The sequence below is a fragment of the Embiotoca jacksoni genome, unplaced genomic scaffold (assembly GCF_022577435.1).
Source record: "Embiotoca jacksoni isolate LCO1_2020_lvr unplaced genomic scaffold, fEmbJac1.0.p SCAF_15, whole genome shotgun sequence".
NCBI lineage: Eukaryota > Metazoa > Chordata > Actinopteri > Embiotocidae > Embiotoca > Embiotoca jacksoni.
Genome location: NW_027185285.1, coordinates 7,619,237 through 7,641,088, shown reverse-complemented (window position 1 = coordinate 7,641,088; position 21,852 = coordinate 7,619,237). Strand labels below are relative to the sequence as shown.

Here is a 21,852-nt window from a genome sequence, read left to right as displayed (position 1 = left end):
TCATTTTTTGTCAAATGTGTTATTTATTGTATTCTTATCCCATTCTGGGGAAGGTAAAGCAGTAACCAGAAAGTCAACCATGTGTTTAGCAAGATGGTAGTAAAAGCGGCTGCAGAGCCACCTGTGCAACTAAAGGAAAACTGACTTTGCACTTCAACCCCCGTGTAAGCATTCAGGTGATAATTGATCACAGTTTGTTGCTCAAATTTACCAATCAACTATTTTGATCGTTAATTTGTTTTAGCGTTTCTCTGCAGCCGTCAAACTCAAAGGCCATCTCGCCTTTGTTGGAATTCCACCAGTTGATTCCACCGAGTTGTTTTGATCAGAGACACCAATAGGCAGATTCAATCAGCAAGTTGATTTATTCAGCAACTTCAGCATACATGATATCACGGAGAGCCCAACATCAACCAGAGGTCTCTCTGTTGGAGTCTGATCTGAGCACTTGATATTACATACTTTATACACAGTAGGGCGGGACTTTAGTCTCGGATGTTCCACAAGAGCAGTACCAACTCCTTATAGAGAGTTGGTACCGTGACCTCCTGAATCTGAGTTCAGCTCGCGTGTGAGTTATCACGTATCGAAACTTACTTCGTGTTTTCATGACCTTGGGCACACAGCTGTGTGCAGTATATCTTAATGCTGAGTCGACAGGGTTACATATAGTATCATAATAGCATTTGATTAAAGACTGGATTAAACATATATATATATATATATATATATATATATATATATATATAAATGGGCATAGCATAAGCATAATCCACCACAATTTAAGCATAATTTACCACACCTTGTATTTCTCTTGTTGTATGTATGGACACCAGTTTAATCATTTCACATGTATACAGCACTGTATTGTGCAACCGGTGGCACTGTATAGTGTAGCTTTACAAACTAAAGTGATGCATTCATACACATTCTCTGGCATAGTCAGGAAATGTCATTGTTTCAAAGTAATGTGAATCACAAAGATCATACATGGAAAAGTCAAGACTTGTAGGCCTACAAATTGTATTGTGAAAACAGTGGAATTGTAGTGGGGCCTGATAGATTCACTCTGTGGACTACACAGGAATCCCTTTCTATTTATTTATCCACCCATCCATCCGACGTAAGATCCATCTCAGGGTCTTAAGTCTTCTTCCCTTTTATTTTGAAAGATTTTGTTTCCTTCCATGTGACCTTCTAACTTTCTTCAGTTCTCTGTTCAACAAGAAAAAAAACGCATAGAGAAATTGCCATAAAACTAAATCAAGCCGTTTTTTGAATTTTGTTTGTTTGTTTTTTTTGGTACAGGCAGCAGAAAAGGAAAACAGCGCTGTTATTTTTTTGTTGTAGTTGTTTGAAACGTAAAAACAAAAATTGGTTCCGTTTCCTTGTTTTCGTTTCTGGTTTTAGAAGAAGAAAACGGATTATAGCCGACTTTATTACACGAACCGTTCGTTGGTTAAAGTTTTGGTTTTTTTACTGTTTTATTGCAGTTTTATCTGCAACAGTCATATTTTATAAGATAATCTCATGTTTTCTTGGAAAAATCTTCATACAAAATAACAACTAATTGAGGAAGAAGTAGGCTATCAAGTGGCACGAAATGGAAATACACTGGAAACAATTTACAGTAATCATCAGGAATGAATTTCCCTGTTACTCATTTGCTTAGAGGGAGAGGTATGGTAGGCTACAATAGATTTCTTGTTTAAAGGCATTTTGCTCATCTTTGGTTTTGTCGTGCACTGAATAAACAATGGTTGATTAGTACTTTGTCAATCTGTATTGTGATAAAATAAAAGAATACAGTGCCACAATGATTGCTGGTCAGTCTTGCTCAGTGTAAATAGTCCCATAAACACCTTTATTGTAAAAGAAAGACATGACAGAAATATATCAAAAACTCAATCAGTCAGACAACTCAAATGAAAATAGAGCACAGGGAGACAGAAGAAAATCTGAGGCTTTTTGGAGGGAGCAGAGAAGAAAAATAAAGATGTAATGCAAATAATGTGACTGGAATTATCACAGGACAAACAAGAACAACTCATAACTACAGCAGGCAGCTAAATAATGTTTTTATTTGGCATGTTTGTTGGTTTTTATCCCTCGTTTGATCAATTCACCGGTTACACTGATTGATAAATAATGTCTAAATACATATGTCATTACAGATCATATTGAAGTGGGTAAGAGTCACAAAATGACCAGTCAGGAGTGGAAATGAGGATTTTGAATGATCCATATTAGTATCAGAAGAATATTGGAGGGTAAGTAAGGCTATTAATAATTTATAGATACACACTGACTTGAACCTCAACCATTTAGAGTGAGGATAGTTTCACATTCGCTTGTGTATGTAGATGACTTTGTGGCAGGATGGACAGTGGTGCTCCACATCTTTACAGGAATCAACGCAGAACGGGATGCAGCAGCAAAGAAAGCACCTGTAGGTGGAAACAAGTTGAATTATACCCTTCCTTTTTCATCTTATGTACAACCCTGTTGTACAAGTTGGGGCGCTGTGTAAAATGTAATAAAAATGACGTGTTGATTGGAAGATCATGTAAACCCATATTTAATTAAAAATAGACTGAAGACAACATATATCATGCAAGCAACTTGTTTCTAAAAAGTTGGGGAAGGGGCATATCTACCTCTGTGTTGCATCACTTATTTATTTAACAACACTCTATAAACATTTGGAAACTGAGGAGACTAGTCGCTGGAGTTTTGAAAGTAAAATATTGTCCTTTCTTGCCAGATATGGGATTTCAGCTGCACAACAGTTTGGGGTCTTCTTTTTCTTTTTTCCGTTTCATGTTGCTCCAAATGTTTTCAATGGGTGACAGGTCTGAAATGCAGGCAGGCCAGTTTAGCACCCGGACTCTTCCACTATGGAACCATGCTGTTCTAAAGTGTGCAGAATGCAGTTTGGCATCATTTTTGCTGAAATAAGCAAGGCCTTCCCTTACAAATATGATGTCTGGGTGGTAGCATATGCTGCTCCAAAATCTGTAAATATCATTCAGCATTAATTTTGCCTTTCCAGATGTGCAAGCTACCCATGCCAAGTGCTCTAATGCACCCGAGTATCACGGATACTGGCACTGATAACAAGCTGGATGGTCCTTTTCCTATTTAGCCTGGAAGACTAAACAGGTGGAGGTGTCCATGATTTCCCCCAAAGAAATTATAATTTTGATTCGTCAGAACACAGGACGGTTTTCCACTTCGCCTCAGTCCATCTTAAATGAACTCAGGCCCAGAGAAAGCAGCAGCTCTCCTGGATCATGTTGATGTGTGGTTTCTTGTTTACATGATAGAGTTTTTACCTACATTTGTGGATGCTGTGACAAATTGTGTTCACAGACGATGGTTTTTGGAAGACTTCCTGAGCCCATGCAATGATTTCCACAATAGAATTCTATCTGTTTTTAATGCATTGCTGCCGGAGGGCCCGAAGACCATGGTCATCCAATATTGGTTTTCGGCCTTGTCCCTTGTGTATAGTGATTTTTCTGGATTCTCTGAATCATTTAATGATATTATGTATTGTTGATGATAAATTCCCCAAATTCTTTTTAATTCTAGGTTGAGGAACAATATTCTTTAATCTGCCCACATAGTCTTTCACCACTGAGAGACTGCCTGTCTGGGATGAGTTACACAGTATATACCCAATCATGTTACTGACCTGTTGCAAGTTAACCTAATTAGTTGTGAGATGTTAGATCAGGTGTTTCTTTTAGTGTTGTACAACTTTTCCAGTCTTTTGTTGCCCCTCTCCCAACTTTTTGGCGACATCAAATTCAAAATGAGTATATATTTTTCATAAAACAATAACTCTCTCTTTCTCTCTTTAGATACTAAGATACTAAATGTACAGGAAGTTTCTGCCCAAAAGCTTGTTCTTACCCGAGGATGGTGAGGCCACCACAAATAGCCCAGGTCATCAGGCCCGCTGTGTGCTCTGTGTTGGTGATCACTGTCTGCTGACAGTATTGACACACAGTTTGCCCTGGGAGGTCCCGTAGTGCAGGTGTTACTATCATGTGAGTCACTAGGGATGAGAAACGTAAAACATATTTAATAAAAGTTTTGTTTCTTTTTTCGGTTGTGTTAAAATTTCACTTGTACAAGCTTAAATAGACAGCAGCGCCTCATTTGTAAATCCATTTCTCACTGCTGTGTTTGGCCATCGATGCCTTCATGTAATTACAAAACATGCAGCTAAACTAGTCGAACATTGGCTGATCAAGCTGGCGGAGATGTTCACACAAGTGTGCACCTTAACATCAGATTTCCATGACGAGGATAAATCCTGACCTCTGGTGGATACACGCAGACACATTCAGTCTCAGTAGATGCAGCCACAAACATGTGCAGAGTTCAATTAATGTTCGCATACTTGAAAGATGAAGGCGACCTCACTCGTGACTGTGCATTGAGAGGGCAAAAGCTGCATGTTGTGCCGGCTATTTCTGTTCCTGTAAACTACACACTAATGGCTGTCATCACCAGACTCAAGGATAAAATGTACAATATGCACTGACTCAACATCACCAGTAGAGGTTGTCAATAGTGCAACAACTGTGATTTGATGAGGAGATATTTCTGTTTAGTAATGTGCTCTGTTTTTCCATTAGCCTTTCTGTGGTCCCTGTCTTGTAATTTAAATTACTGAGCAATCGAAAAACGCAGAGGGAGTATATTATAGTAGTAACGATAGCTCAAACTGTTCTTATCTCACTGTCATTGACAAAATTAGTAGCAATGAAAATGTGAGAAGCTTGCTATCTATATATGTTGTATTAATAAAAAAAAAAATACATTTTTCATATGTGTTCAAATAAAGAATGAACCTGTGATAGGAATCCTCATTTGTTTGTCACAAAAAGCAATACTCAAAATGTGACTGTGCACAGAACAACACCGAACAAAAGCTTTTTGTCAAGCACAAATAGAGCTATTCTTCAGAACAGTTCGGAAGGAGAGCAAGGATTTCACCCACTGACTATAGAAGCATTTTTTCTCACTTCACAAACTCAGAATGGAAAATCAGTCACCATCTGCGTATATGTGTGGGTTTGCAGATGTGTGAACTGTTTGTGAAGTCTGTAAATTAACCTTTAGCATCTGCATGTATGTATCTGCATGTAGTCTGATAAATGGTACAGAGATACATTTTTCATGTTGTTGAATAGTACTGTATTTGCCTGCATCAGGTTGCCTTACCTGTTGTGGTGGGTACAGCCAGGGGCGGAGCAAAGGGAGCACCTGGCAGAGGAAACACACAGTTGACCAAAACATGGGAGGATTCTTCTGAATTTGCAAAACACTTTCCATAAAATACAGTACCAGTGCTGTAGTATTTGTTTCCTTTTTTCGGGCTGGATTTGGATTGGGTTGGATTATGTATCTTGTATGTGTATATAAGATATTTATAGGGAATGCAAATTTAAGAGCAATGGCACATTTGTTATTTTGTGTCACAGAATTTTGTGTCAGAGGAAAAATACTAGAAACCTAAACCAAGACCAGAGACACAGACCTCCCTGGTATCCTGCAGGGGGGGGTGCTGCTGGGGAGAAGACCGGATGAGGGTACATCCCTGGTTGAGGAACTGCACCTCCATAGCTCATGGGTGGGCCGGGGTAGGGTGGAGCTGAATCCTGTGGTGGGTATCCTTTTTCCATCTTCAGAAACCCTTACTGAATATGAGAAATTAATATTATTCTTTTTAAGGCAGTCAGCTGGCCTGTACGTTAATTAGTAACAATATAAACTCTATAAAGATACTGATTTTATCTCTTTGGTGCAATATGATTATGAATAACAGTAAACAACATATGTTTGACACAATCTAATGGTTTTGCCGATTGTTTTTCGGAAAAACCTCACTCATGAATGAGGGCCCCTTTACCAATCTAAACTGGCTTTAAAGTGTGTACTCTATTGTATGGAGATGATAAATACTCGTTACTTCACATGGGCTCTTTATTTCCCCCAATGCAGGTGTGTGCTTTACTTAATACAAACAAGAGCCAAACTATTTCTTACCTTGCATGCAAAGTTAAAACATGTTTTGTCAAATGAAGGTGGAACAAAAAAGAGTTTAGAAGGAAACAATCACAGCTCACAAACATTTCCAGTGATTGATATTTGGGATCATGTTAGACTGGTTTATTGAATTGAGGGCAGTTTAATGATGAAACTCAAACAAGAAAAGGAGGAAGTTACAAGCTGAACAATTATTTCAAAATGGTCTCTGACCTCAGGTTTCATATCCTGTTTTCAGCTCACAGAGTTTTGCATTATTTCCTTTGTGAAAGTATTGGTTTTTATTCCTTTGACACCACGTTGACCTAAATACTGAAATATATAAGTATAAGCCAAATGTACCAAAGGACAATAGACAAAAATGAGTACATTCATGGTCCCTATGAATGTTTGACTTTTATATTTTTTGATTAATATTACTGATGTATTAATGAGTAAGCCGATATTTAGTTGGTTAAAGTTTTATTTTTGCCATTTTATTGTAATTATATCTGCAACAATCTTATTTTACAAGATAAAATCATGTTTTGTATGAAAAATCTTCATCTCCAAAAGAACATCGAACTGAGGCTGAAACAGTTAACTGAGATAGAAAGTATCAAGTGGCATCAAATGGAAATACACTGGAAACAATTTACTATAATAGTCAGGAAGCAATTTCCTGTTTCGGTCATCTGCTTAGCAGGATAGGCGTGGTAGAATAAATGTCTTATCTGAACACACTTTACGCTGCCTTGGTTTTGTTGTGCAATAAATCAACAACGGTGGATTAGTACTTTCTCAGTCTGTTTGGTGATAATATAGAGGAATACAGTGCCACAATGTTTGCTGGTCAGTCTTGCCCATGGAGTAAATCAACCCAGTCCGTCCCTGCAAGCCTTCCTGTGCCTCTCTATAAATCTATCCTAAATCAATTTGCACAACATGAATCCCATTATGATTCACCAGAGCCTTGTGCCTCGCCCTGTTCCGTTTGGACAATGTGTTTGTATAAAGCTTGCAACATCCTACATATCTGAACCAACATACATTTGACATACAAAATCAAACATTATTCTTTTCATTTAATTCATACATAAACACAAAAATGTGAACTTTAACATGGCAACAACAGCTCATCATTATGTGACAAAACATGTAAAGTAAGATGGACCTACCTGTGACTTCCTATCAACAAAAAGACAGAGAGCTGAGCAGCCTTTCTCCTGGAGCTGCCCAGTCCTGAATGAGGAAAAAACAGTAGACACACCACAGTGCACGGTTAAACGCAGGAAGGCTACAACGGAGTGTACACTTACTGGGAGAAAGACTGCAATTCCTTTATCACAGCGTAGCAGAGTGACTCCCACCCCGTCTTATCTCCCTCCCAGAAATAAAAAAAAAGATGAATGTAACCCTACCCAAATGTTATTCAAATAATGATCAGCCATGAGATGCATATCACACAGACACAGAGTGTGTATTTTGCAAAGAACACTGTGTTCTTTGTTTACTTTTATGACTCTTATCATAAATTAGTTCCAGTTTGAGTCCGCAATCTTCCATATGTTAAAAAACACCTACGATAATACTGACTCAGACCACTTAAAGTCAAGGTACAAAGAGAGGATTTTTTTCATTTTTAGAAATGGCTTTTTGTTTTGTATAAAAGGATAAAAAAAAAAAAAAATTTAAACTATACATTTCACAACATTTACAGCAAAAACTTTTTTATAGCTGAACTCTTTCAGTTTATTCTAGTTAATAAGAAACATGTGGGTGCAATTTTGAGGAAGAAAAAAAAACAGCCTACTTGTTTCTATCACAATCACAACATTGTGTCATTCATATAGCGTTCTCTTCTGGCAGCCCTGGTATATGAAACCTATTAGGTGTGCGTTGCCCACATTTTGTCCCTTACTATCACCGTTTGGAGGTTGGAGCTGAAGTTCAGTGCATATAATCTTGCAAATTAGTATGAATCACATCAAAAGGAAATGGTCTCAAGCAGAAGTGGAATAAAAGAAGTGAAAGTAAATAAATTCCAGCCTCTCCGGTGTTTCTTAAGGAAACATACGGCACTATTTCATAACACTAAATGTTTGTCAATTCCCGTGCAGTCATGCTTACCCAGACACTTCTCATTCTCACACTTTAAGTGATTTCATGTCAAGTCATGTGTTAAGATAATCCACCTTAACACATAACTTTGCTGCATTAGGTTAGGTTAGGTTAGGTAGTTACTTTATTAATCCCCAAGGGGACATTTTTTTTCGCTACAGCAGCATACAGGAAAGCAATACAAAGCAATAAAATAACAGTAAAAAAATATAAAATGCACAGTATATACAGTATATATACATATTTTTATATATAAACAACCAAGAAACACAGACAACAGTGTTATTGTTGTTGTGTCATTACGGCTAGATGACAGTCGGGGCAGCACCGGGGATACTGAGAGGTCACAGGACTATCACAAGAACATTACCCTTCACATAGGGAATGCACTGCAAGACATAATAATTACAGCTGGTCATGTGATGGTGCTGCTCTAATTTCAAATTCCTGCAGGATTGTCTTTTTTTTAATGTGGCCACTAGAGGCCAGCAGAAGTCCAACATTATAATGCATACAGAGCAGAGACAGGGTGTCAGTTTTAAGGACACTTCAACAGAGTGCTTGAACACACAGAGCATCTCTCAAAATGCCTCTTATGTCCAAAAATGTAAACATACAGACTGGTATTACTCAATCATATTTTCTTCTGAATCATTTCCTGGCACATTGATCTTCATCATGAAGACAAAACAGAGAGTGTCATCAGTTCAGTTCAATTCAAAACCATGAAAGAAAAAAAAGAACATTTAAATAATTAAATTCCTACAAAAATAGAAAAGTGACACAGATACAGGATGTATTCAGGTAAAGAAAAACAACAGCAGCTGTATAAATTATACAGTTAATGATATATGCATGAAAAAAAAAACAGACAATGCAAGTATGCAACCAAACTCCTCTGAAAAATATAATAGATGATTCAATATTTTTAAAAGGTTTTTGCATTTTACAACCATTTTCTAATGCTTTGTAGTGCCAGTCTTGATGGAAATATTTCAGCATTGTGAAATGTTTTCAAATGCACAACCACCAGCTGTGGTAATCAGTAGGTGAATGCAGCACAGTGTGAGATGAACTAATGTTTAAGGGTAAGAGCATGTCAGAGAGAAGAGTCAGTGCTGGTGTGGCCGTGCCTCCAGTGATCAGAGCTCTGTCGGGAGCAAAGGAAGTAATAATGTGACATCACACTTTAATATGACTGCTTCCTGATTCTTGTTGCCTACCATCACAAAACATTGGTTTGTTTTAACCATGACCATGATCATTCATGAAACTTAGCCAAACATTTACACTCTGTTGACTGTTTGTAAAGGGTTAGTAATACTAAACATGAATATCAAATCAAGCTTGATGAGTGAATTATATACATAAAAGAGAAAAGGGGGAATTATGTCATCTTTTCTGAGTATATTCATATAACTATTAGCCAGATCTCTGCTATCTACTGTATCAACCAAAAGATAGAGATGTCCCACAGCTTGATCTGATTACTGTGCATCCGGAAAGTATTCACAGCGCTTCACTTTTTACACATTTTGTTATGTTACAGCCTTATTCCAAAATGGATTAAATTCATTTTTTTCCCTCAAAATTCTACACACAATATCCCATAATGACAGTGAAAAAAGTTTGTTTAAAATGTTTGCAAATCTATTAAAAATAAAGAATGAAAATATAACACGTACATAAGTATTCACAGCCTTTGCTCGATACTTTGTTGAAGCACCTTTGGCAGAAATTACAGCCTCAAGTCTTTTTGAGTATGATGCTATAAGCTTGGCACACCTATTCTTGGGCAGTTTCTCCCATTCTTCTTTGCAGGACCTCTCAAGCTCCCTCAGGTTGGATGGGGAGTGTCGGTGCACAGCCATTTTCAGATCTCTCCAGAGATGTTCAATCAGGTTCAAGTCTGGGCTCTGCCTGGGCCTCTCAAAGAAATTCACAGAGTTGTCCCGAAGCCATTCCTTTGTTATCTTGGCTGTGTGCTTCGGGTCGTTGTCCTGTTGGAAGATGAACCTTCACCCCAGTCTGAGGTCCGGAGCGCTCTGGAGAAGGTTTTCATCAAGGATGTCTCTGTACATTGCTGCATTCATCTTTCCCTCCATCCTGACTAGTCTCCCAGTTCCTGCTGCTGAAAAACATCCCCACAGCATGACGCTGCCACCACCATGCTTCACTGTAGAGATGGTATTGGCCAGGTGATGAGCGGTGCCTGGTTTCCTCCAAACATGACGCTTGGCATTCACTCCAAAGAGTTCAATCTTTGTTTCATCAGACCAGAGAATTTAGTTTCTCATGGTCTGACAGTCCTCCAGGTGCCTTTTGGTAAACTCCAGGTGGGCTGTCATGTGCCTTTTACTGAGGAGTGGCTTCCGTCTGGCCACGCTACCATACAGGCCTGCTTGGTGGAGTGCTGCAGAGATGCTTGTCCTTCTGGAAGGTTCTTCTATCTTCACAGAGCAACGTTGGAGCTCTGTCAGAGTGACCATCGGGTTCCTGGTCACCTCCCTGACTAAGGCCCTTCTCCCCCGATCGCTCAGTTTGACCGGGCGGCCAACTCTAGGAAGAGTCCTGGTGGTTCCAAACTTCTTCCATTTACGGATGATGGAGGCCACTGTGCTCATTGGGACCTTCAATGCTGCAGACATTTTTCTGTACCCTTTCCCAGATCTGTGCCTCGATACAATCCTGTCTCGGAGGTCTACAGACAATTCTTTGGACTTCATGGCTTGGTTTGTGCTCTGACATGCACCGTCAACTGTGGGACCTTATATAGACGGTGTGTGTCTTTCCAAATCATGTCCAATCAACTGAATTTACCAGGTGGACTCCAATCAAGTTGTAGAAACATCTCAAGGATGATCAGTGGAAACAGGATGCACCTGAGCTCAATTTTGAGTGTAATGCAAAGGCTGTGAATACTTATGTACATGTGACTTTTTTCGTTTTTGATTTTTAATAGATTTGAAAAAATTTCAAAAAAATGTATTTCACATTGTCATTATGGGGTATTGTGTGGAGAATTTTGAGGGGAAAAAAATGAATTTAATCCATTTTGGAATAAGGCTGTAATATAACAAAATGTGGAAAAAGTGAAGCGCTGTGAATACTTTCCGGATGCACTGTATAGTAGTCTCTGCATTTCCAAAGTGTTTTACTTCCTCACATGGAAATAGGAACCTGAATCAAAGTTTCAAACTGTAGCTTTGGCCTTTTCAGAGCGACAGAAATGTGTTTATTATTGTTCTATTTTCAACTATTGAATATGAGTAATTGCCTTTTCTATTGTTAGTTATCTTTTTTGTCTCTGTTATGGATTGCAGGCTGAAAACAACAAAAACAATTTTAAATCAATATTTTGGTGAAAAAGGGCACGTGACTCTCTAAGCGTCTGGTCATGTTGCTCTAATTGATTCTCTTATAGTATCTTGTATGTCGGTTAAAGTCTAACAGGATGTGATGCAGAGTGAACCCTTTTACTAAATGCAATGAATGAGTCATGTACCATATTCCTTGCATACTGTCACAATATTCACTAAGTCGACTAATAAACAAAGAAGAATTAAAGCTACACTATACAGTGCCACCGGTTGCACAATACAGTGCTGTATACATGTGAAATGATTAAACTGGTGTCGATACATACAACAACAGAAGTGCAAGGCGAGATGGCCTTTGAGTTGACGGCTGCAGAGAAACGCTAAAACAAATTAACGATCAAAATAGTTGATTGGTAAATTTGAGCAACAAACTGTGATCAATTATCACCTGAATGCTTACACGGGGGTTGAAGTGCAAAGTCAGTTTTCCTTAAGTTGCACAGGTGGCTCTGCAGCCGCTCTTACTACCATCTTGCTAAACACATGGTTGACTTTCTGGTTACTGCTTTACCTTCCCCAGAATGGGATAAGAATACAATAAATAACACATTGGATAAAAAATGAATAAAGTAGAAAACAAAACACTAATCTACTCGGAAAACTTTGTCATACTCAATGCATTGCTCTCTCCCCTCCGCTTTTCCATTATAATTAGAATTCATGTTTTTACAACTTCACTGTCTCATTCCCTTCTCTGTCCTCAACAAACCACATCCCCTTGACATCACACCCAGATGCACTCTGTGTCAGGATTCCTGTCTGCTCCTCTGTTTTGTCCCCAATCACCTCTCCTCATGTTTTCTGTCTTTCCCCTGTCTATGTGTTATTGTGTCCCCATGTGTTCTGTGTCCTCCTCTCCCGCCTCCTGTCACCTCCCATGACCACGCCCCTCACCAGTCTCAGCAGCTGCTACCACTCTCCCCAATCACCACCTGCAGGTGGCTGATTCCACTGATCACCTCACCAGACTATATCTGCCCTGCCCCTGCAGTCATCGGGTGTCGGTCCATACTGCGAGTTCCTGCTAATCACCCCGTCCGTCACCCCGTCCGTCTGTTCCTGTGGTTGTAGCTGCTCCGGCTCCTGTCCCTACTCTCATTCTGCAACCCGATCAGTGCTCTCAGTAAGCGCTGCTGGACAACACTCCTGTCAGCTGGTCTGTCAGCTTCGCCTCCTCGGTGCGAGTCGGTTGAGTTGCCCTCCCAACTCGGGAAGAAATAAACTCTGTCCCACTAGCAGTCCTACCAGCGGTCCTACCAGCGGTCCTACCAGCAGTCCTGTCCACTGTCCTACCAGCTGTCCTGCCAGCTTTGCCTCCCCGGTGCGAGTCGGTTGAGTTGCCCTCCCGACTCGGGAGGAAATAGACTATAGGTACCACTTGTGTTTCAATAAAGACTGTATTTTGAACTGATACCCGAGTCTGTGTACCTGCGTTTGGGTCCTGTTACATCTCACATCATAACACTCTGCCCCCGTCTACTTTATTTAATTATTTGTGCCTTTGGCCTTTCACTTCAGTTTCCATTTGAGTTATAGTTAAATAAATGATTATCTGAGAGTGAAAGAGAAGGTGTGATTTATTGTAAAGGAGGAACAATAGAGGTACAGAGGAGGGCTGAATAGCAGTAATGTTAATCAAAGTCCAGTCTGAGGTTCAAATAGAGGTGTTTTTGTCAGTATTAAAACGTCTTCTTTATGGCATAAGAAAAATAGTTTGGGCCCAATTTTGCATTGACACTTTATTATTTATGTATCGTAACCTCATCCACATTATCTGCTTTTCATGCCATAGCGCCAGCAAGTATGTTTTAAGGCTCCATCCGTCCGTCAGTACAGTTGTACATCAACCCCGTTCTCATGAATGCCTTGAAGGAATTTCTTCAAATTTGCGAGAAACATTCACTTTGACTGTAGTGTTAAGGCTCAGTCCCTTCCTGAGGCTCTTGTAACACATGTACAGGTTCAAATCGCTTATGGGTGGGTCAGCCGCTCAGTTGGCAAACATAACAGATGAACAATAGGGGACGTGTCATAGGGTGCAGTTCCTCTAATACTGAAACAATATCCATATATCTTTATTGACCAAGCAAAACTGATAAGTAAATGGAAACAGTTAGCCTCCCACACACACAGACACATGATGCTGTCATATACATTTGTGCAGTTCTGATAGGGTGGCACCAAGTGAACGGCAGAAGTTCCACATTCACTTTACTTTCTGTCACATTCAGACAGCATTAACGAGACCAGCGGCTACAACGTAAACCAAAGAGCTACTCAGAAAAGTACGTTACAAATCAGCAAGGATAGACTAGACAAGCTGGTGAAGAAGTGGGAGATATCCTCTTTAAACCTGACTGAAAAACTATCCAGAACCACAACTGACCTCAGTACTACAGTCAGCATGGTTACGCTGGACGTCGGGACACTGACGGCGCGGGTGGGCATTGTTCGGATACTGGAGTTGATCTTCACCTGTATCTCCTTCAGCCTGGTGGCGTCAGTGGGCCACACCACCGACACCTTTTGGACGTGGTGCATGTTCACCTGGTGCTTCTGCTTCTGCGTCACCCTCCTCATACTCGTCCTGGAATTCTTCAGTCTCGGCACGAAGCTGCCCATTTCCTGGGATGACTTCACTACGGCCTTTGCCATGTTGGCTACCCTGATGGTGTGTACCTTTGTTTTTTGTTTTTTGTAAATACTCTGATGTTATTTGTCTATTTCTGTGGGTGTTGCTGCAGGCTGTAAGTACATTAGTGACTGAACATTACTGCCGCAGAGAAAATTCAAATCTAGTTTTTGATACAGAAACTAATTGTACAAAATTAAAAACATGAAGTAGGACATGTTTTAAGCGAATAAAGCATGTGAGCTGTATTCATTAACACATGACACTGATTATACTTCTATATTATTGAAATTGTAAGAGGGTTTTATTAGGTTTGTGGGAGTTTTTTTCTTTTATAGCTGTATCAAAAATCTGTGATGTGTTAAATTAACTTCCATCCTAAAGAAAGGATGTTTTCACGCTCGCTTTTGATCTTTCTGTCATACAGATGCTGACAGCCTCCATCATCTATCCTGTGTATTTCACTCGCTCCGGCAACAGCAGACAGATTGCCGCCTCTGTCATTTCCTGTCTGTCCTTCATTCTATACGCCGTTGAGGTCGGGCTGACCCGGGCCAAACCTGGGGAGGTCAGTGGATTTCTTTCCACAGTGCCAGGCCTCCTCAAGGTTCTGGAGGCCTTTGTGGCCTGTATCATCTTCATCTGTTTGGACGAGAACCAGTACAACCACTTCCCAGGGCTCCAGTGGTGCGTCGCTGTCTACTCCATTTGCTTCATTTTTGCCCTCTTGGTCATCACTTCTACCATCTGCCGCCTGCTGTCGCTCTTCCCTTCATCATTTGACAAAATCTTGACATTCTGCAATGTGCTGGCAGTGTTGATGTACATCACAGCTGTGGTCATCTGGCCACTTTACAGCTTCAAGAACAATCCCAAACCAAGCTACTGTGGAAGCTCAGTTTACTGTCCATGGAATAAGCTAGTTGTTATCACCTTCTTGACCTGTTTCAACCTCGTTGCTTACATTGTGGACACGGTTTATTCCTTTAGGTTGATCTTTTTTTGACAGCAGAACATAGGTTACAAAAACTGCCTCAGCATTGAACTCAGTATTTTTCGAACACTTTTTACATCAAAGCTGTTTTCATGATTCTTGTAGATTTGATCTGAATGAGAGAAGCTTCTTTCTGTTGTTTATTTTGCTTTCTTTGAGACCGTGAAACAGTGACTGTTTCTAATTTCTAACATGTTCAGAGCTGTAGTCACAATTTATTCTGTTTCTCTTTTTACATTAAGTTCCTATTACTACACCATTGATACGACCTATGACTGACTCAGTCGCAGTTGCAAACTAATCTAGAGCTGACTCTTTCTGATCTTACTGTGTGAAATAAGAATAAACTGTAAAGGTGTGAGAGGTGTGTGCATGCTTACATCTTCACATCATTATTATTTGGTTGTTTCTGCACCTCAGTAAGTTACAATCATGTCTGAAGGAATGGATCTTATAGCGTTAATATGTTTAATCATTAAATACTATGTCCTTCTTAAAGAATGCTTACAAAGGTGTGTCAAAATGTGCACACACTAAAACAAACAGCAGCTTTGAGCTCACAACTCCATCCCCATTATTCTATAAAAACAGTGATTAGCCACTGCATATGCACGTTTTAAAACCATTAGTCACAGAGCTAAAACGATTAGTCAAGAAGTGGGAGGGGCCACGATAGATTTATATTACTGCTTTCAACTTTCGAGAAATCCTGTTTTGTCCTTCTTTTTGGCAGACAGTTCTAAATACATGGACATAAAAAACAAATCAACAGATGAATTTATAGTAGAAGTTTTAATTCTAGCTTTAAGTAACATTGACTTCATTATTATTGAAAAAGATTTAAGGTTTTAAACAAACTTCTGTCACAAAACGTACAATATACATTTATTGATTCAAGAAAAGAAGAGTAATGTGGTTTAGATATTTGTATGTTTAGCCTTTTATATTTAAAGCAAGTACTCATTCAAGATTAACACCAGTTTTCTTATCTTATGAATATCAGTAATAACTAATAATAATGAGCACATTTAGGTGTTACATAACCTTTGCTCTCTCATGCATTTGACAAAGTCATAGTCTACTCCGCAGAGTGGAAACACAAGAGAGAAAAATTAAAAGAAAGAAGCAAAAAAAGACACATTGGGTGGAGAGGAAGCGACTATAAAGACAAATATTTGCAAAAATCTTGCAGTGATTTCAGAATAGTACTATCGCAGCGTTTGTTTGTTTTTAAATGTTCTTTTTTAAAATAGTATAAAGATATTTTTTTCTTTTGGCTGCTTGAAATGTAAATATTGATAAAAACGAAATATGATCACAATGCTTCAGTAAATACACTGAAACACTTTACTATGGTTTCTTAGGTTTTCTTTAAAGACAGATTTATTAGATATAGATGCTAAACAACATCATTTAGTCCTAATTATTCCATAAAAAGGGTTACTTTTATCTCTCCCTTTTATCCACCCAGAAACAGCACCTGAAGTAAACAAATAAACAGGATTAGAGCAATTTTCCTTGGGATATGACCTCCACTCCCTCGCTGTGTCATACGCTACTTTCTGAGCTGGGTTTGTGCCGATGACCAGAGTCCAGTGTACGCCACAAGCTCAACCTGATAACGCCCGACCGGGATCCAATCAGTGGAGTGAAACAGGGGCCATAAAGAGCACATATAAGCCCAGGGTGCTCTGTTTGAACATACACCACCACTCCTCAGTTTCAGTTTCAAGGAACACGCCCGTTCGGGCATTTGTCTACATGGATTTCTTCAACAGGATCTGGTTTAAGAATCGAGGTCTTGCTGTACAGAGGGATACACCGAGTCCAGTGAACTGACAACATATTTCTTTTTACGTCAAGTAGACTCATCCTGTCCAACCATGGTCTCTGTGGATTTGCGGTCCCTCACCCAGCCTGCTGGCATCATGCGGATAATGGCGACCATCCTCACTTGCGTGTCTTTTAGCCTGGTGGCAACAGTGGAATACAATCCATCTCCCTACTGGGCGTGGTGCATGTTCACCTGGTGCTTCTGCTTCTTCTTCACCCTCCTCATTCTCATCCTGGAGTTCACCACTGTCAGCACTAAATTACGTTTCGCCTGGGATGACTTCACTACCGCATTTGCTATGCTGGCAAGCCTCATGTGCCTGTCGGCCTCCATCATCTACCCCACCTTTTTCACCTGCATCACCTGCCACCGGGAGATCAGCGCCTCCGTGGTATCCTGGCTTTGTTTCGCGGTGTACACAGGTGAAGTGGTCTTCACACGCCTCCATCCCAGTGGGGAGAACAGCGGCTTCCTCTCCACTTTGCCTGGCATAATGAAGATGCTGGAGATCTTCCTCGCTTGTCTCATCTTCATGTCCCTGGAGAGCGGCCAGTACTCCGGCTCCCCAGGACTGCAGTGGTGCGTGGCTGTGTACTCCTTGTGCTTCATCTTTGCCATCCTCATCATCCTGCTCACCCTCGGACAGCTGACCTCTTTTTTCCCAGTCTCCTTTGAAAAGCTTGCCATCGCCTATAACATTTTGGCGGCGGTGATGTATATGACAGCTATGGTGATCTGGCCACTATACAGCTTACGCGGTAATAAGAGACCGATTGTCTGTGGTCGACTCTGTCCCTGGGATAAACTGGTGGTGGTTACCTTCATGACAATCTTTAACTTTATCGTTTACACCCTGGACACCATCTACGCCATACGGCTTGTTTTCTGTGTTGGACACGAGTGAGTTGCTGAGTCTCAAAACAAGAGTGAACTGAGAACAAAATGTGTTCTGGGATTGAATCATTGTGAACAGAAAGCTTTTGAATTGTGTTTTTTAAAATATTGCGGCCGAGGCTTGTGTATAAAATCTATTTTAAGCATTTACTTTAAAAATTAAAAAAAATTCTGGGTGTTGTTATTTTAGACAGAATAGAAATGCTGATTATATATTCTGCTAATGCTAGCTCTGTCACAGAGGAGTAATTACAATAAGTACAAGCAGAAAGAGACAGTTAGTTAATTATTAGAGCTGTAGTATCATAAAAATTCAAAATAGCCAGGAAGAACTTTGGATCCTGAATTGTGAGCTCCCACTTAATTATTTACAGTGGCATTGTCAAAATATGTGGAAAGTGAATATAAGTTTGTTTTCACATTCATGCTTTTCATCGTTTTACTTGCTGATTAAAGGAATAGTTTGACATTTTGGGGAAGGCACTAATTCGAGTAGGATGATAAAGTCAGAACCACTGTCTCAGCTGGAGATGTACAGTAGATATTTATTAGTTAGTGCACCTCGGAAAGAAATATTCCGCCTCTGTACATGATGTACAAAATGTTGTTTTTAAACTTAACTTTTGTACGGATTAAACAAGGAGATATGATATGTGCTTTGGAGGTGCAGGCAGATTTTGTTACCTTCATACAGAACTAGACCAGGGCTGTTTCTCAAATCACATACTTATGTACTTAGAATTGCTATTTTGAGTGCATAAGTGCGTTCACACTGTCAAGTATGGAAACATGCAGTGCACAACAAGTACCCGGATAGTGCACTCATTACGGTCCTCAAATTGAGTATGGAACAAGAGGCACTTTTTACCATCAATGGACGCCACTATGGCTACGTAACAGAAAGGGCAAACTGGGCAGCCGAGGAAGCTGCAGCTGTTGCACAAATGTGTTTATTTCTGATATGCACTAGGTTTGCACAATATCATATCACGATAATACCGGTATGATTATTAATATGATACGAAAAATGTATATTGTGATAAATGCAATAAAGGCAATACTCCAACCTTGCTTCATGACGCAGTGTAACCAAATGACACTTTCGCAGCTTGTCCTGCAGCAAGCATGGCTCAATACCACTGTACTCTACAGGTTTTCAGCTCTGTTTCAGATGATAATGGACGGTCGCACTGTTCCTCCTCTATTTTTTTCCTCTCTGTGTGCTTCACATATATGTTCGGGGTGATGCATTCAAATGTTACAGTCATTTCCAGTAAGTGCAGACCGCCAGTGGGCAATTTAAGACAACACGACCATGTCAAAATTGAAGTACTACACAAGTAAGTGTACTAACATGTAAGTAACGGAAGTACATGAATGAGACACACCATAGCTGTTTCTCCATTTCCAATGTTTGTTAGCTAACTAGTTGACGACTGTATAGCTTCATGTTTATCATACAGACATGAGTCTTTTCATAAAACATGACAAAGAGGGAACAATAGTGTTCTACTAAACTATTCCTTTCATGCAAGTGGAAAATAGTATCTATTGCCTTTTGTAATCAATTAAATTCCTTGTTCACAGCACTGCAACAGACAAAAGTTAGCGTGAATGAAAACGTGAACAGAGACAAGTAAGCAGAGAAAGATGAGACGGGGTTGGAAGAAACGAGAGACAGACACCAGTGAAAGAGAGAAAAAACAAGCACAGGGTGATTGATGAAATGAAGTCGAGACGAATTCCTGACTTTGGAGAGGATGTGTGGGAAAAGTGAAAAAGAAAATCCTTTAATCAACAAGCAGCTGTAACATATGGAGTTGGATTTGTTGAAAGGTGTCATCTTTCTTTTTTCTTATGTAAGAAAGTATGACCTCGATTACTTCTTGTCTTTTTTTAGCCGGTTGGAAACTTAAAAGGACGTTATTCAAATGTCACATGTAATCCTGCAGCCATTGTGCTGCCTGGTACACCAATCTGCGTGAGTGATCCAGGGTCGAACAGAGTAACTGAAGCGTGGAAACTCTGCTCTTCTTCTCATCTCAGTCTGTCAGAAAGACAGTTACATTTAGGTAAACAGACTATGTACTGTGTGTTAGACGTAACAGGAAATTGCAAACGGCAGAGGCTGCTTTGATTTGAATTACACCTTTAACAACCGGAAAAAAGCAACACAAACGTAACTGAACTTAATACAGATTGTCAGCAGAACAGCTGGAAAAGTGAAATTTTATTTTACACATTGCTATAGATAGTATCTTTTATATTTTTAAACTTTTACTTTAATTAATTGTCACTATTCAAAACAACCTTTGCAACCACTGGCCATTTTTCTGAAAGCTTAATACAAGCACTTTAGAAAGTGTTCAAGACTAACAATAGAAAATGGTTCCTATGGAAATAGGTTCTGTGTGTTAGTCAAATAAATTACATTTCTCCAGTCCCCCTCCGGACAACACACTACACCAGCAGAGTGCTGGTTAGCAACCACAATCATTAACTCGTATCAGTACAGAAATGAAACTGTGAAGGTCCTTTACTCTGAATTAATAATAGGAATGAATGTAAATGAGTCCTGCCAGGCCTTCTGTAGATAACACTTTACTTTAAGTTTGCTTATATAGCGTTGATACAGACAATTAATTTAAAAAAAACACACCATAATAATAATAATAATAAACCACTTTTATTCCTGCAGTATTTGTCAGCTCTATCAGCTTGTCCTATGAAAATGTATTTGTTTACCTGTTTTACTACATTGCCACTTATTTTCTGTTTATATACAAGCCTCCACTTATTGGTGCCCACATGCGAAGTTATAGCTCTTGACAAATAAATGAATGAAAATATCTGTATACAACTCCATCATAGTGTCATCGTCTCTGCCGTAGGCTATTTATTTTATTTTTATATTTATTTGGGGTTTTTTTGTATATATAGTTTGTGTGTGTATTTATTTATTCACTGCTCTTATTTTTTTCTAAAATAATTATTTTTATGTCTTACTTTATGTGTATGTATATTGTAAATTTTGTCTTTTGTGTGCTCCTTCTTGGGTTTATTTGCTGCTGTAACAACTAAATTTCCCCACTGTGAGATTAATAAAGTCTAAGTCTAAATCTAAATCTAAATCTACACCATAGCTACTGATGTAGCTGTTAAACGGTGAATTAAATGGTGAATAAAATGTGCATAAATGAAATAAAAGTCATCACAACTCCCACAAAATTACTTCTTTCACCATCAGAATTTGATCTACTTGATCCGATAACATTTGGAAAGTCTATAAGGACACGCATCATTGAATTATTTAAAACTCATTCAAGTTAGCTTTAGGCTAAACCGGAAGTTAGCCGGCTGCTCATCCTGTGCTCACACTCTGCTCATCCACCCAGCTTGTATCTGAGATATCGTAACAGCCCTGCAGGTGCAAGTGAGCATTCATTTTCATATTCGTGAAAAGACCGATCAGGTCTTTTCCTCACTGCGTCATCCTTAATTGATCTGTGGCCACATGCTGTGATCCACAGAGGTGAGCGCAGTCGATAACAGTTGTAAGTCTAACAGCATATGAGTCACTCGGACTCTTTCCTTTTTTGTTGTCATTATCTTCTCTGATTCGTGGACTTTGATTCAACTGTGAAGCAACCAGAGAGGCTCAACCCTCTGAAGACTGGCGGAGGACATCATGAATTATTGCAAATTAGTTGGCAGTACTCCCACAGTGTTGGGGGTGGGAGGGGGTGTACTGAGCTGAAGTCCTCTTTCTCCTTCAGGTGCCTGTAACGACGCACCGCCGTTACCTATGCTGCGGACAGTATTTGAGATGTGGTGTGATGAAGGTGCCAAGGAGAACACACACAATTTTATTGGATATACTGTATTTATTAGCGGACTGTGGATGCTGGGAGTCATGTGCACGGCTCGGACACAGGGTTGTTCCTTTTGTTCTCCC

At 39.6% G+C, this 21,852-nt stretch overlaps 3 protein-coding genes across 4 annotated transcripts; 2 read left to right on the top strand and 1 right to left on the bottom strand.

Annotated features, from left to right (window-relative positions):
- Positions 1 to 1,837: 1,837 nt before the first annotated feature.
- LOC138198093 (cell death-inducing p53-target protein 1 homolog) lies at positions 1,838 to 7,950 on the bottom strand. Of its 2 annotated transcripts, XM_069149275.1 has the most exons (6): positions 7,856 to 7,950; positions 7,221 to 7,284; positions 5,555 to 5,714; positions 5,239 to 5,280; positions 3,919 to 4,063; positions 1,838 to 2,447 (listed from the first exon to the last, which is right to left on the bottom strand). In XM_069149275.1, exons 3-6 carry the CDS (start codon positions 5,697 to 5,699, stop codon positions 2,342 to 2,344), a joined length of 438 nt encoding a protein of 145 aa, XP_069005376.1. In that variant the 5' UTR covers positions 5,700 to 5,714; positions 7,221 to 7,284; positions 7,856 to 7,950; the 3' UTR covers positions 1,838 to 2,341. The 2 variants fall into 2 exon arrangements, with proteins under 2 accessions (XP_069005376.1, XP_069005375.1); XM_069149274.1 differs by lacking the exon at positions 7,856 to 7,950 and having other exon boundaries at positions 7,221 to 7,355.
- Positions 7,951 to 13,947: 5,997 nt separating this feature from the next.
- On the top strand, positions 13,948 to 15,181 carry LOC138197668 (myeloid-associated differentiation marker homolog). The gene is made up of 2 exons (XM_069148527.1): positions 13,948 to 14,214; positions 14,603 to 15,181. The coding sequence occupies exons 1-2, from the start codon at positions 13,948 to 13,950 to the stop codon at positions 15,179 to 15,181; spliced, it is 846 nt and encodes a 281-aa protein (XP_069004628.1).
- Positions 15,182 to 17,052: 1,871 nt separating this feature from the next.
- Positions 17,053 to 17,907, top strand: LOC138197742 (myeloid-associated differentiation marker-like). Its single transcript, XM_069148619.1, has one exon. It carries the CDS (start codon positions 17,053 to 17,055, stop codon positions 17,905 to 17,907), a length of 855 nt encoding a protein of 284 aa, XP_069004720.1.
- Positions 17,908 to 21,852: the final 3,945 nt, after the last annotated feature.